We start from the raw sequence: 15,860 nt of genomic DNA, 5'->3' as shown, positions 1-15,860 counted from the left end.
GTCATCTAATGCTACTTTTCCCCAGATCTAATCTGATATTTTGGGTTAGAGAGGAGATCGATGAATTCTAATTCATCATCATCCTGCTGTACTGAGAATTTTTGTTTATCGCTTTGCCCTTCCCTCATCACACCATCATACAAGCAACATATAATAATGTAAATCATGGAGTCTATACACATATGCCTGTGTATTCCCAATATGTTTGGGGTGCTACACCTCTTCATTGAGGCCTATAGCACCTGCAGAGGACTCCCTCCTCCAGGATTCCGGTGATCTATCAGAATTCCACTGGTTTCCCCTCCCACAGCCAGTTCCTCAGTAACCAGGACTGGTAATCAAAATAATTTTCCTTGGATCCATTTGGTTATCTTCTCTCAGTGTCACAGAGCTGATGAGATGTAGAAGTTAATTTACTCCAGTAAAACACTGCTTTGCTGTCATGTCATGTTGTGCCACACTTAAAAAAACTTCAAAAAGTAAACGTCCACTAAATTCGGAGGCAGTACATGCAATGAAGTTAAATTAAGAAACTGAGTATTCATTGTCCAAGCTTGAAATTAATTAGTGTCGCACACATTATGGTGATTTATATGTTTTCATCTAGGAGAATGAAATAACTAAGGGGCAGTTTTACTTTTAGATGATCTTAAAACAAAAAGCAGTTTGATTCGATGTTTCAGAAAAAAAAGCAGTTTGACTCTGTGTTACATTCACTTTGCGCATGAACCAATTTCAGAAGCTGTTTATTCTAGTGATTGTAATGTGATAATGGCCCTTCAATCATTTAACAACTTGGAAACAACAACATAAAAAAAACATCAGTGTCTCATGTAATGCTTAATCAGAAACAACTACAATGGATCCATTGAATTAGAAAATATTTAATCAAGATTTGACAAGACACACAAAGAGTTAAGCTAATGATCACTTAAAACGCCACAGTCTGAAGGCATGTTGTTAATTTCTTTAACTATTTTTGGTGGAAATAAAAATGAGATATAACTTATTGCAGATGATTCTTACATTCATTGTCCTACCATCTGCAGTCACAAACAATATTTGTTACTGTATACACAAGACATTCTAGCTGCAAAAGGAAGTAAAAAAATTGTAAAACAACTCGATTTTAATGCTTCAATACTTCGTAAAAAGAGACTAAAGCATCTCTAAAGCCTGCCTGTAAGTCTTTATTTCTTTACTAGTATCTTGTGTAAATTACTTCTAAAAGTTGCCCAACAACTTTCTAAAAGATTACCTTAAAAGAGCTGCTAAGTTCTTGGCTGATCTTAATGTGAAGAACAATTTGTTTCATTCAATGGCCATTAGAACTGTGAAGCAAATTTCATCAATATGAATTCTGTAATGTATGTGGGATGTAAACTTAATCCTTAGGGAAGTGCAAAACGTTTATCAAATTTGCACTTGTATGACAAGATTAAATTGCCTAGATACATGTTAAAATAAATTGAAAATATGTTTAGTCTTTTCGATCTTTTAATATAAGAATGATTTTTAAGTCTCATGATCTTTTGTAAAATGTTTCTGAATCTTCTCCAGCCTGCAGATGTCTTTACAGTACAAACACGGAAAATGCACGTCTTTACAGTACACATACAGAAAGCTGCACAATACTCATCTGATTCTGGGCTATTGTATACAAAGGACATAAGCTAAAGGAGTGCCCTGATGATACAGGGTATAGCATTCTTCTTACACAGCAGAAACACTTTCAAAGTATTGCATTTACATTATCAACAAAGTGTGTTAATGTCAATTATCACCCCTAAGTCCCTAGCTAGAACTGTACAAGCTAATATGGCAGAATTACTGAACACAGAAAAAAAAAAAAACATTTTTATTGTCTTTAAAGTGTTCAAGCAAAGATTAAATGACATGCAGTTATTACTGGCCCTGATACACATGGGGCTTAGCATATTTTGTAGTTTTTTTGGGGGGGTCTTTAGCATTCACAATTAGGGCACAAATTTTTGAATCATCAACAAACTGACCAATTCAAGTGTGGGATAACTTGACACTGCATGCCTAGCACTATTAAATAAAAAAGGCCAAATACTAAGTCTTGCAATACCCCTCTGTGACTGGAATAAGTTCTTGATAACAAACCTTTGACCCAAACTTGGAACGATATAAGGTATATAGTGGTTTACATCAAAAGAAATTAATATTTTCAGAATAGTTAAGTGCGTAAGAGGGTGAAATGCTTCTAACAAATCAAGCTAAATTACATCTACTGAGATACCACTATCAAGGACATTGCAAGTCTGTAGAAGTTCACAAAGTTTGATAACCAAGACCTGCCTGTGTTAGATCAATATTCAAATATATTGACCCCCTGGGTAGTGTGTGATGTTAAGAATATTAGTAGCATCTGCTCAAAGCATTTCACCATAATTAGTGTAAGACTGATAGGCCTATAGCTTTGGTGGTTATGTGCATTGACACCCTTTTAAATAAAGGTTCTACTGTAAATTTCCAGAAGGCAGGAACATAAAATTCCAAACTATGCTGAAATAGGCACACCAAGTACTTATTAAATGCATTCCCACGTTTAGACAAAAGGAAACCATCAAGTTACTTTGGGCCAACCACCAAATTTTTGTCAGTGTTGCTCAGTACCTGTTGGACCTATGCAATAGGAAATATTGGACATGACTGAACCCTGCTGGAGTGCAACAGATTCAGGAATGAAGGACACCTTGACAAACAATTCTGTCATCCTCTTGGTCTCTGACACCTGTTGAGTACCTTCTTTAAGGGCCTCACCACTCCTCCTTTGAGACATTCCTATGCCTGTTAAAAGTGTTACTGTTGTCAGATGTATGACTAGCTTCAGTGTTCTCTTAAGATACGTTTTGAATGGCATATTGTATTACTCAGAAATGTAGGAGCAGAATTGCATTTGAATTCATTGAGCTAGATGGGGAATGCATTATAAATATTCCACTGGCATTAACTCAACATTTTATTAATAGCCTTGTTCTTCCACGGAACATTTAGTGCACAACTGTTAGTAGCATGACTTGACAGAACATGTAATGAAGTAAGGACAATTATTTTTGGTGAAAGTGTTTCCAACTTAGTTCAGCACTTAGATTTAAAGATCTTTATCCTATTCTAAACATCAATTTTTTTCACTACGTATGCACAGTTACCCTGGCATAACAATGTGTTGGGAATCTTAGAGTCTGTCTGCTCTTTTTGCAGAGCGAGCACTGTCTACTTAATACATGTCTGATATGAGCAGCCTGGGAAGGTGCAGACAGATACTTCTTCTTCTTCTTTCAGCTTTTCCCAGTTAGGGGTCACCACAGCGGATCACCTTGTCCGCTCATCATTGGCAGTGGAGTTTTACGGTGTGAAGTTGCCAGCCTGGCACCCAACCTTCCACAGAAGGCACACATGCGCACACACTCACACCTAGGGCCAATTTAAAGTGTCCAATCCACCTACAGCATGTCTTTGGGATGTGGGAGGAAACCCACGCGACCACAGGGATGACATGCAGACTCTGCACATAAGGCACCCCAGCCGAGGATCGAACCGCAGAACCTCTTGCTGTGAGGAGGCAATGCTAACCACTGCACCACCATGGCCGCCCGGAGGTACAGAAAGATAATAGCCACCTTTGGAAGAGACACCAGTATGCCTATGAGATTGCCCTTTCAATTCATAAAACTAGAATTCTGGACATAACCTTAGCCACTTAGGCTGACTCTTATACATTTTTTTCCTTGGGGTTTCTGCATACAAGAGTCCAATAAGAATATGTGGTGAATTTACATCCCCTGTTGTAATAGGGCATGGATTAAAATATATGCCGTTAGTTCAGAGATGAAATGCTGAAGTTCTTCAGTACTCAAAAGTAAATTTCTGTAAAAACATAATGCAGGAAAAGATTTCTTAGCTAGATGAACATTTCTCCTTGTAACTAATATCCTTTAAAACAAAATAAACAAGGTAACGTGGTCTGGACTAGTATATGTATATTGTATGGGTGCGTCAAAAATTCAAAACAGGGTATGCACATTCAGATAAAAACTTCAACAAGATCTGGGTTCCTTCATTCAGTTATGAAGTGCAGTGTTTTTAATAGCACAGATTAAAAATATGACTCCATATTCAGTATCCAGTTCCAGTGAACAGGTCAAACCTACAACTGTTATAAATACTGTATCCCTAAAACTGTGAAATCACAATGCTGGTTACATTAAGAAATGTCGTGCAGTGAGCAGGGCACTATGCATAAAGGTGGAGGTGCAAGCAGCCTACATGAAAAAAAAATGGGTATTTTCAAGTCTATTTAATGGAATGGATCATTGTTTGCTATGTAGCAACCTCATCAAGGATACTACAGCAACATATTAATGTTTCTACTAAGAGTCTGTTCTCTCTTGTGGCAAACATTTGTTCAGTCAGGTGCTCAAATACGTCACTTTGCTGGTGGACAACATTTGATCTGGAGCAAAAACTACCTGATTCTTCTGATGTTGCATTCCGCTGCCACGTATTTGCATATGTAGTGAGAATTTAGGAACCTCAGATAGTTGCTAGGTTAATGTAAAGAAACCACCAACTATCACAGTATGCAATCTTAACTACACAGATACCAAGCAACCCTTTCACAAAGATGCATTTGAAGAGGACCTTAAGAAGTGTGCTACCACAACACAAATTTACAAATGCTCTCTAAACATTTTGTCTTGGTGCATTTACAATTTATCTTGAAACATACAAAAACTTTTGACCAAGTCCATATACAGAAACAGTATCAAAACTATGAAAACACATGTTCCCGGAAGCAAATACACAAAAATGAACTTTAACAGAATATACTTACCTGACATGAAAATCCTTTCACTACCCGTCTCTGTTTGAGGTTGCTTTCTCCATCCAAGTTTGAAGTCTCAATGTGACAAATTCCATTAAAATCCGAGGAGTATAGCAACAGGATGTCAGCAGGTATGATTTCATTGCACATAAGTTTTACAAAGTCACCAACCTTAACATCTTTCCAGCATTTCTCTACATATTTCTTTTGTCTCCTGTTGTATAAAAATAAACAAAGCAAAAGACATTATCTTAAAAATATGTTGACAAAAGGTTCTTTGAAAGATTGTCAAACAGTTCTCTATGAGAGATGCACTGCATTTGTTATTCTGCTATGAAGCTACAAGATGCACATATACACACACACACACACACACACACACACACACACACACACACACACACACACACAGAGTGATAAATTCTTTAATCCATTAGGCTATAATACATACACATGCACGCGCATACACACACACACACACACACACACTGATAAATTTTTTACATCATAAGGATATAACACACACACCTACATACATACATACATACACACACACACACACACACACACACACACACACACACACACACACACACACACACACACACACACACACACAGTGATAAATTCTTTAATCCATTAGGCTATAACACACACACACATGCACATGCATACACATATATACACACACATGCATACACACACTCACACTCTGATGGCAAAGTTGTTTAAGTTTAATTTGCCAGGAAACCCCTGATAATTTACATCATTTATTACTTTCAGGTATAAGTGGAACAAGAAATAACCTTGTCCTTTCTTGATTGAAAAATAAAAAGAAATGTACTGTTGTGCAATGGACAATATTGCTGCCTCATTAGTCCAAAAACAGGGTTCAGCACTGAAATCTGGCTACTCTTCTGTGCAGAGTTTGCATGTCCTTCCTGTGGACGCGTGGGTTTCCTCCGGGTGCTCTGGTTTCCTCCCACATCCCAAAGACATGCTGTAGGTGGATTGGACATTCTAAATTGGCCCTCCCCTAGGTATGAGTGTGTGCGTGTGTGTGCCTTCTGTGGAAGGTTGGGTGCCGGGCTGGCAACTCGACACTGTAAAACTCCACTACTAATCATGGGCAGATAAGGTGATCTGCTGTGGCAAACCCTGACTGGGAAATGCCGAAAGAAGAAGAAGGAGAAGAAGAAGCATGTCTGTAGCTTGTATGTTCTCCCTAACACTAGGTGGTCTTTCTGTAGATGCTCTATTTCATGCCAGCAGCATGATGGTTGTTTGAAAGTGTGACAGTGGTGAGGACTGCAGTGGGAGTGACAGATCCGTTTAAGGTGGAGGTGGGAATACATCAAGGATCAGCTCTGAGTCCTTTCTTATTTGCAGTGGTGATGGACAGGTTGACAGATGAGATCAGACAGGAGGCCCCGTGGACTATGATGTTTGCAGATGACATTGTGATCTGTAGTGAGAGTAGGAATCAGGTTGAGGAGACTCTGGAGAGGTGGAGATATGCTCTAGAGAGCAGAGGAATGAAGGTCAGCAGGGCTAAGACAGAATATATGTGTGTAAATGAGAGGGAGGGTAGAGGAATGGTGAGGATGCAGGGAGTAGAGTTGGTAAAGGTGGATGAGTTTAAGTACTTGGGATAAACAGTTCAGAGTAATGGTGAATGTGGAAGAGAGGTGAAGAAGAGAGTACAGGCAGGGTGAAATGGGTGGAGAAGAGTGTCAGGAGTGATTTGTGACAGACGGGTACCAGTAAGAGTGAAAGGGAAGGCCTACAAGAGGGTAGTGAGACGAGCTTTGTTATATGGGTTGGAGACAGTGGCACTGACAAAAAGGCAGGAGTCAGAGCTGGATGTGGCAGAGTTAAAGATGTTAAGATTTGCACTCGGTGTGACTAGAATGGATAGGATTAGGAATCAGTGTATTACAGGGTCAGCTCATGTTGGACAGTTTGGAGACAAAGCAAGAGATGAGATTGCATTAGTTTGGACATGTGCTGAGGAGGGATGATGGGTATATTGGGAAAAAGATGTTAAGGATGGAGCTGCCAGGTAAGAGGAAAAGAGGAAGGCGTAAGATAAGGTTTATAGACATGGTAAGAGAGGACATGCAGGCGGTTGGTGTGACAGAGCAAGATGCAGAGGATAGGAATAAATGGAAAGAGATGATCCGCTCTGGCGACCCCTAAAGGGAAAAGCCGAAAGATGATGATGAGCATGATGGTTGTTTGAACAGTTGATGCTGCCCATACAGATGTTCTTGCTCTTTTGGTCAAGGTCATTCCTTAGAAGATCAACAAAGGTCCTCTTACTTTCTCCTGATTATAAATTGTTACAGAAGCATAATGGACAATGGTGGACCCTGGACTGCAAAAGCCAATGATGGGTTAACAGAAAAAATGTAGTCATAGCCTCATATCATAGGTGATAGGGTCATAAAGAATTATGAGTGTAATGACCCTAAATTGCCTTATCATGAAAATAATTAAAGGCAAAGTATTCTCTGGAACTTTTAAGTGTATGCGTATGTCCATGTTTTACATCTTTATATGCTATTTAATGCATAAACATTAACTGCTTCTCATTATAATTTAAGATATTTTACAACAATATTGCAAGGCGGAAGGAAGTGAGATTTTTCTCCCAATCAAACAGAATGACAGTAATGTGAATTACACAACTCTTACACAACCTCTGGAGCCTGAGTACTTTCCCCATTGTTTCCTGAAACGGCTGTATTTACATTGCTCTAATAGTTGTTCTAACCTGTTCACAGTGGTTGTAAATTGTCAACAAAATAAAATAGATGAAGAGCAGTTTTTTTTCTAAGGATGTTAATGTGTAACCTTTCACACACTAAAAGACCCTTCCTACTCTTTTTAAGGTGTCAAAGTTGTCACTGTAAACCAGGAGATGCAATTGATTTATATTACTTCAAAGACCCTGTAAGAGACAAGCAAGCTACTTCCACTACTGCCCAATGATAGCAGTGGAAAGATAATGGTGTGTGTGTGTGTGTGTGTGTGTGTGTGTGTGTGTGTGTGTGTGTGTGTGTGTGTGTGTGTGTGTGTGTGTGTGTGTCTGTGTGTGTGTGTGTGTCTGTGTGTGTGTGTGTGTGTGTGTGTGTGTGTGTGTGTGTGTGTGTGTGTGTGTGTGTGTCTGTGTGTGTGTGTGTGTGTGTGTGTGTGTGTGTGTGTGTGTGTGTGTGTGTGTGTGTGTGTGTGTGTGTGTGTGTCTGTGTGTCTGTGTGTGTGTGTGTGTGTGTGTGTGTGTGTGTGTGTGTGTGTGTGTGTGCGTGTGTGTGTGTGTGTGTGTGTGTGTGTGTTTTATACTGAATGCTCTAGAAGTGTTTTTAGTTTTATAACTCCTTTCATATTATCTCTCCCATTACAGTACAGTACAGTACAGTACCAATTCAAGCAGTCAGCCTTGTAGACAACCCATTAGGTCTCTCCAATGACCAAATCACCCATAATATTTTGAAATTACTTTAAATCTTTCACTGATAAATGCTATGCTATGCTGAGACCATCACTTCAACTTTCTCTTCAGTATCTATCCTTTTATCATTCATGTCAATCACAGCAGAAGGTATCAAAAATTGCAGCAAAAAAAAAAAATTAGCAACATAGATCTCTTTCAAAGGATAAACTACCACAAACCTATTTAAAGCTAAGAACCAATCATATTGCCTACTGGCTCACAAACCCCATAGGCTAGAAGAGGGTCATTTTTCATCTACATGTAAGGAATTAAAAATGATTCCTTTGTTAAGGGAGGTGAAACAAACATAATTGATAATTATAGGCCAAGGTTGATAATTATAGGCCAGTCTCTATCCATGATACTAGAGAAGCACAGACTCCATACTCTAAGCTGCAGGTTCAAAACACTACTTGGACTGCATGCTGGGACACATCCCTTTCTTTCAAAGCCCAGATTAATACTGGAGTGCCACAAGGCAGCATCCTTAGCCCACTACTATTTACCATCTTTATTAACAGCATGGACCTCCACAACGCATTCTCAAGTTATTGCCCCTAATCTCTCCCATATCAGCTCTCATATGGTATAGTCAGTTAATATTGTATTGATTTGGTTTATGAATTATAAGTTTATAAGTAAGTACTAGGCTACCTGCCCTTGTGGGTCATTTTAAGCCTAGCCAAATTCCCTCAATGGTGAGACTCAAACCTTGTACTTTGTGTCTGTGAAGTATGCACCTTAACCATTATACCACCCCCACACCCTTATTCCATGGCTCCAGGACTTGGTGTTGATAATCAGTTAAAAAGAATTATAGTCCTCAGCCTGAATGGGAAAACAGCCACTTCTACTCCCAGGTACATAAAATATACCATTATTGAGACAGTTGATCAGTACCTGGTAACAAACTTACTGTTTTTGAACATGTTAACTACACTGCGCAAGAAATCCACAAAAGTCTTGGTACCTTGTGTCAAATAAAACACTGCCTGCTTCCATCTTCAAAACTTGCAAATGCATTGCTCTTATCTAAATAATTCTATGAATGGCTGCCATATGTGAACACAAAAAAAAAAACATTCCATAAGTTAGAATCTACATACTTCAAAATAGCTAAATTTGCAGTTCAGCCTCTGTACTCTGTATAGTGAGCACACATGTGTGCACTAAACCAACTTGTATGTATATTTTATTTTATTTTATTCACAAACTTAATTTCATTCACCTCATGTCTATGCATTGAATTCTATACAACTGTCAATGTACTTAAGTTTCTTCTTTCCTAATGAATGATAGAACTGAGAGTTTCTTAAGCTAATCTAACAGAAAACATAATCGCATAGGAAAGAACTTCAGAAAAAAAATGACAAAGACTCCAACTACTTCCAAGCTCACTTGTGGCACTATGCCATCAGCTATGTGTTATGGAACCTCAGCAGTTACATAATACAATTAATCTCACATCTTCAAAGACACATACAGGTTTCATTTTAATTTTAGTTGCTGTTCTTCTTCTTTCGGCTTTTCCAGTTTAGGGGTCGCCACAGTAGAACTCCGGTCTGCTAATGATTGGTAGTATATTTTATGGTGCTGAGGTGCTAGCCCGATGCCCAACCTTCAACGAAGGCACGCCCATTCACGCATGTCTTTCGAATGCCACTCGGCCGCTGGGAGGACATGCAGACTCCACACTGAAGGCACTCCAGCCGAGAATCAAACAGGAGAACCTCTTGCTGTGAGGCAACAATGCTACCGCTGCACCACCGCGGCTTCATTTCATTTCATTTTAATTTAGTACTATCCTGTAAAAACCTCCTGTTTCCATTTACAAAGCAAATCCAGGACTAACTACCTTTTTACCTCAAGCTGACATTTCAGTTATATTTCGTACTTTGGTGTCTCCTTGTGTTGACTACTGCAATTTCCTATGCCTGGGAATCTGTAACACTGACTCTTAATACTACCTGTACTCCAAAACCTCTCTAAATACTTACCTTCTGTAAATGACATCTGTATAAACATTTGGTGTTTAGTAATTAAATTCAGTGTCAAACTTCAATGTTATTAAAATGTTTTATCAGAAAACACTGGATACATAATAATAAAACAATAAACAAGCACAGAAACAACATTTAGAGTACAGTAAGATAAGTAAAAAATAGTCATCCCTCACTGGCAGTAACTAAATCAAATAATCAAGTTTTAAGTGACCTGCCGAAGCCAGCCAAAAAGGACAAGAAGCAACCAATATAGTGAGTTTCATTGGTGAGCAATCTGAAAAGCCAATGAATGAGTCCCAGATAATGTACAGTTCAACTGGGGAAACAAGGCAATACAGCACAAATGCCTTTGTGTATGATGGACCCAAGTCATATATGTACAGATACCACAACCCTAAGACATTGTAAATTAATCTCTATCATATAAGTAGCAAGTGTACATTTTGTGGAATCAGTATGCTATGTTGGTAATGAGACACTATAGTCAAAAGCCTCACACTACAATTCTGCACCATGTGCAAATGATCAGTTTTGGTGCTAGGCAGTCTCAGGTATACATCATTTCAGTAGTTAAGACAAGAAGAGACCAGAACATGAAAAACAGCTGAGAACTTGGTGGTTAAACTTAGATTTCTTTTGTAAATGGTGACAAGACAATTTTACCACAGAAAACATTTAAATTCTAAGAAAATCTACAGTCCAGGATTAACCAATAATTTATACACTTTGTCAATAAACTGAAGCTTGTGGCCACCATAGGTTTTGAAGATTGGAAGGGAAGACACAGATGCAGCCTTTAATACTGTATGAACCACTACAGCCACAGTCTTAGAGGTGCTTAGTTTTATCAATTTCTAGTTAAGCTAAGAATGTAAACCATCAAAGTCTTCTGCAATGGAAAACATACTTGCCATGTCATCCTGCAAGTAGAGGTAAACCATGGTGTCATCAGCATAATCTACATTAATCTTTCTGCCTTTCTCTTTCCTGTGCCCTCACTCATTCATTTATGTTCCTTCACCTGGATAACCCCACTATTCTGTAGGTCTGTAGGTTCATAAGTAAGTATTGTGTAATCAGTTTGCAAGCCATATATTCAGAATTTTCCTCCACTCTCAAGATGGGCAACACAAGATAGACTGGTGGAGAATTTAAGGAGACCCATCCAATTACTTAGCTTTATCTTCAAGGTGGGAAAGATTCTACTCTGCCTGACATACAGTGAAAGTTTGTTCTAGTGGTGGGATACACATTGTGGGATGAATCTCAAGATGGAAAACAAGACCATTCTGTGGGGACAAATATTTAATTTATTCTTTTAATTCCCTGGTTATCCTGACCCAAAAAAGAAGCTTTACAGTAAAGTTTAGATTTATGAATGCATGCCATACAATACACAGTATACAAAGAACAAAGCTGAGGTATAAATGCATGTCTGTATAACATTTTTAAAATCTTTATTAAATTATCACTTAAAACATAGGCAAACACACATTAACATAAAATAAAGCAGACCACATTATCATTTTTCCATTTACATACACTATACATCACATTTATAATTACCATCAGTCCAGCATTACATACATTGCTCAGTGCCTACCTTCCCTTAAACCTCACTCCTTCTCCTGAAAATTATTTTGCATGCATTCTTCCCACAATTTCCAAATATTTGATGGAATTTGCTCCTTCCCTTATTAAAGATCTCAATTCCAGTTATTCTATCTCTGTTATTACTCTCCCAAAACATCTATTCGCAGTTACCTTTTTCTTTCCCATCAAACCTCCAGCATTTGCCGTCTACAAAGGAAAATTTTTTTTGAAGCCTGCTTAGAGTATAAAAATGCCTAAGCAAACACTTCCAAGCAAAAATCCTAAACCTTCTAGACATTGTTGCATACTTGGGAGCCATACATATGTCCTCCCGTTGTTCCTTTGTAAAGTGCTTATTCGGTTTCTCTACCCATTTTTTTTCTAACCTCCTCTGATTGATTTTTAAAGCTATTGTACAATATTTATATATCCTACTAATTGTGCCTTTTCCATAGCATCTTCTGTACTAGATTCAAAACAGAGCAGGTCTTTCACTTAGGATTCCCCTGTCTTTTTCTCTTTGTTTATACTCTATATCAATACTTGATAGGAAAGGCAGTCTCTAACCTGCAGTCCAAATGTCTTCTTTGCCTCATCCCATGCTATTACTTTTCCCCTCTCTAGTAATTTGCTCCCGATACCATGGTTCCTTTGCTAGTTTTCACCAGTAAATTTCACCCCCCCTCTTGCCTATTTTCTCTACCCCTAATTGTAATCACCATCGGCAAAATCTCAATTTTCCATTCTCACGTTGGCTTAGTGCTTAGAATATTTTCTGCTACTTTATATTCATATTCTATGTGGCTGTTATTATTCTCCTTAAGGATCTGCATTCAAAATCTCACACTCTCCTTAATTCTTGAATTTCTCCCTGCTTCATCATAATCCTTTTCCACTTTGAATTATAACCTTCTGCTTGTGTTATGTATGTGAGCCTTAACTGTGTAGCTCTAAAATATCCCTTCAAATCAGTTAATCCTAAACCACCTTGTTCTATTGGATGGATCAACGTATCCCACTTAACTCTTGCCCTCTTACCCTCCCAGATAAATTCCTTCAGTTCTTTATTAACTATGATTGACAAATTCTCCTCTTGTTGATAAAAATATGCCTGACCCATATATATAAAACTAAAGGAACTAAAAACATTTTCACTGCTTGTATCTTACTATCCACATCCATAAACAAGAGCTTCTAGTTTCCCAGTTTTTGTATTATCTTTTTAGTGTCTTCCCACACACCCTTAGCTACCATAACAGGAGCCTTTTTAATCCAGATTCCTAAATAATTCATCTTATTGTGTCCCCACAAATATTGGTCTTGCTGAGCTAAGTTCATGTGTTGGTACATAACTTACAGCTAACACCTTCACTTTATCTTTATTAATTTTACATCCTGAAAAGACCTGAAACTGTCTCCAAATTATCCACAACACTGAGAAGTCCTTTTTGGGATTTATCAGGTACAAAATAATATCATCTGTGAATAAAGCCAACTTTTCTTGATTACTATACCAATTATATTATATTATATCCTTGAATTTCTGGGTCTTTTATGTTCATTGCCAATGGCTCTAAATATAAAGCAAATAAAAGAGGAAAGATAACACCCCTGCCTGGTTTCTCTTTTCAGAGAAGAACCCACTCATTTTAATTCTTGCTTCTGGTCCTTCATATATCCTTCAAAATTATGTTTTAATAATGGTTTGCCCATATTTACTTTTCTTTATAAAACTCTGTACTGTAACTTTAGTTTGCATTGCATCTTGTAAGTGTAACGGTAAGTGTATTTATTCTTGAAGAGCAGGCAGAATACCATATACCAAAGTATAATGTGGGCTCTATAAAGATGAAATAAAATGCTATTTAGGTTCGGCTTAACAGCCTGTCACATATTATACAAAGTTCTAATTTTTGTGCTAGTGCTAGTTTTATAAAAGCTACAGAAACACTGCCCCAGTAAAGAAGAAATAAAAGGAAGAAGGCAGCTAGAGGTTCGGATGACTGGGATTCAATATTTTAGTGTTGCCAGCTCTACGTGGCAACATTAAAGTGCCTAATAGCACAATAGCAACATAATGTGATTCAGAGGCATTATAAAGCCACATGAAGTGACAGTTAAGCAGTGTCTCTCAGCAACATTATACTGTTACAGGTAGCCATGTATGTCATTTATGACAAGTTAAAACAGTAGTGTTAGTATACACAATCCCTTGTTATTAAACTGAGTGTTTATTGTCAATTTAATACTATTTGTTCAGAATATGATTGTTACATTCTGTGACATTCCAAGTTCAGGCTTCTATTGATTCTCTTGAACAACTTTTGTCAGTTTGTTGTCATGTATAAAACATTAGTTACCTCGGTAACCGCTTAATTAGTATGTATGGTCAAGATGGGTTACAAAAACTACATTTCAGGTTAAAGCAATTACATGACTTGTTATGCATATTTACTTATATAAGAAAATCATCATGCTTCCCTTTGATGTTCAGTGTAGTGTATGTCATTTATGACAAGTTAAGACTGTAGTGTTATTATACACAAGCCCATGTTATTAAATCCTGTCTTTAATATCTAAATTCAGCAGACTGCTTCATCTTACATGACAATTATATATTTTATGTCTAGATTTACTAACATCATGCATTACCTAACAAGTGTGTGTGTGTTTTTTTTTTTTTTTTTTTGGCTTATTTGAGAGACCACAAGCTGTAATGCTTATTCTTATTATTAGCTCCTTCCAAGGATGTTTATACAGTCCATAGACTTTAAATAATGAGATCCTTCAAGTTTCTTATTTGTTATAACTATATTTCCATCCTTACATACACACATATCAGTACTTCAAGCATGGACAACAATGCCCATCCAGGTTTGCCAGAATAACATTCACTAGTTCATGTGGTGTGTTTCCAGGCTGTTCTTAAAATATCCAAACCAATATTTGTCCTGTTCCATTTTACCAGCCTGTTCCATTCAGTGGCCACTCTGCCAGTGAACCACTCAACACACCTTCCATTCCCACAGATATTTCCACAAAGGAAATCTGGTGGTTCTCTAGCACTTTACGGCAACCCCAAACAGCCCTAGAATCAGCTATCCCCATATGCCCAACACGTCTGAGCAAACTCACCTCCCAGACCACTGCAAAGGGTTCTGCACAAGACCAAGTGCTCTTAATCTTTCACAATAACTCAGACTTTCACTCTTACGTAAGTCCTTAATGTGTTTAGACCAAAATACATTTTAAATAAAAAATTGCGCTTATTATTATTTTTTTTTTATCAAGAATCAACTTAATGAGCTAAACCAAGTGTTGGGAGACCATCAATATGTGTACATGTGGTTTAAAACAGCCCCTACTCTGGAACAAACTACCTGTCTATATCAAATAAAGCTCCTCATCCTCATTAGCACTCTTCAAGAAAAATCTTGATGATTGGATGGGAAATGGGAAATTCACCTCTGGGATCACCTCTGTGGCTCTGCTTGACACGGGCACAGGAAAATAATTTTCTTGCGCGGCAAAAGCAAGGGTACCTTTTTGGCTAGGCTTGTATAGGCCCTAGGGCTGATAGCCTAGTAACTACCTATGAATCTATGAGTATATATATATATATATATATATATATATATATATATATATATATATATATATATATATATATACTTTTTTTTTTCTTTAAACCAAAAACTTCATTGCCAAGAATGATCTCAGTGGCTCCTCAGAGCCATTAAGAATTATCATCACTCTGTCTCCATTACCATAGCAATCTGGGACCATTGTTTCTGTTAGTGTGTCTGTGTACTGCATACCAGAGGCTCAAGATGCACCTGAAGCAAAGCTTCACTTCACTGCAACTTCAAGCCTAAATTCCCTCCCTTTCAGTGAGACAGCAACCAGAAAAAGAACAGAG

At 37.7% G+C, this 15,860-nt stretch overlaps 1 protein-coding gene across 2 annotated transcripts in view; it reads right to left on the bottom strand.

Annotated features, from left to right (window-relative positions):
* Window positions 1–15,860, bottom strand: part of ATP10B (ATPase phospholipid transporting 10B (putative)) — a 2,370,254-nt gene that overhangs the window by 621,057 nt on the left and 1,733,337 nt on the right. For both annotated transcript variants that reach the window (XM_044069530.1, XM_044069528.1), the window contains one exon: window positions 4,862–5,066. In XM_044069530.1, coding sequence (XP_043925465.1) covers window positions 4,862–5,066 — 205 coding nt within the window. The remainder of the gene's footprint in view (window positions 1–4,861; window positions 5,067–15,860) is intronic.

The sequence above is a fragment of the Protopterus annectens genome, chromosome 4.part0 (assembly GCF_019279795.1).
Source record: "Protopterus annectens isolate FY-2018-M chromosome 4.part0, PAN1.0, whole genome shotgun sequence".
Lineage (NCBI taxonomy): Eukaryota > Metazoa > Chordata > Ceratodontiformes > Protopteridae > Protopterus > Protopterus annectens.
Note: the sequence above shows the minus strand (reverse complement) of the source record. Positions and strands in the feature narration are given on the sequence as shown.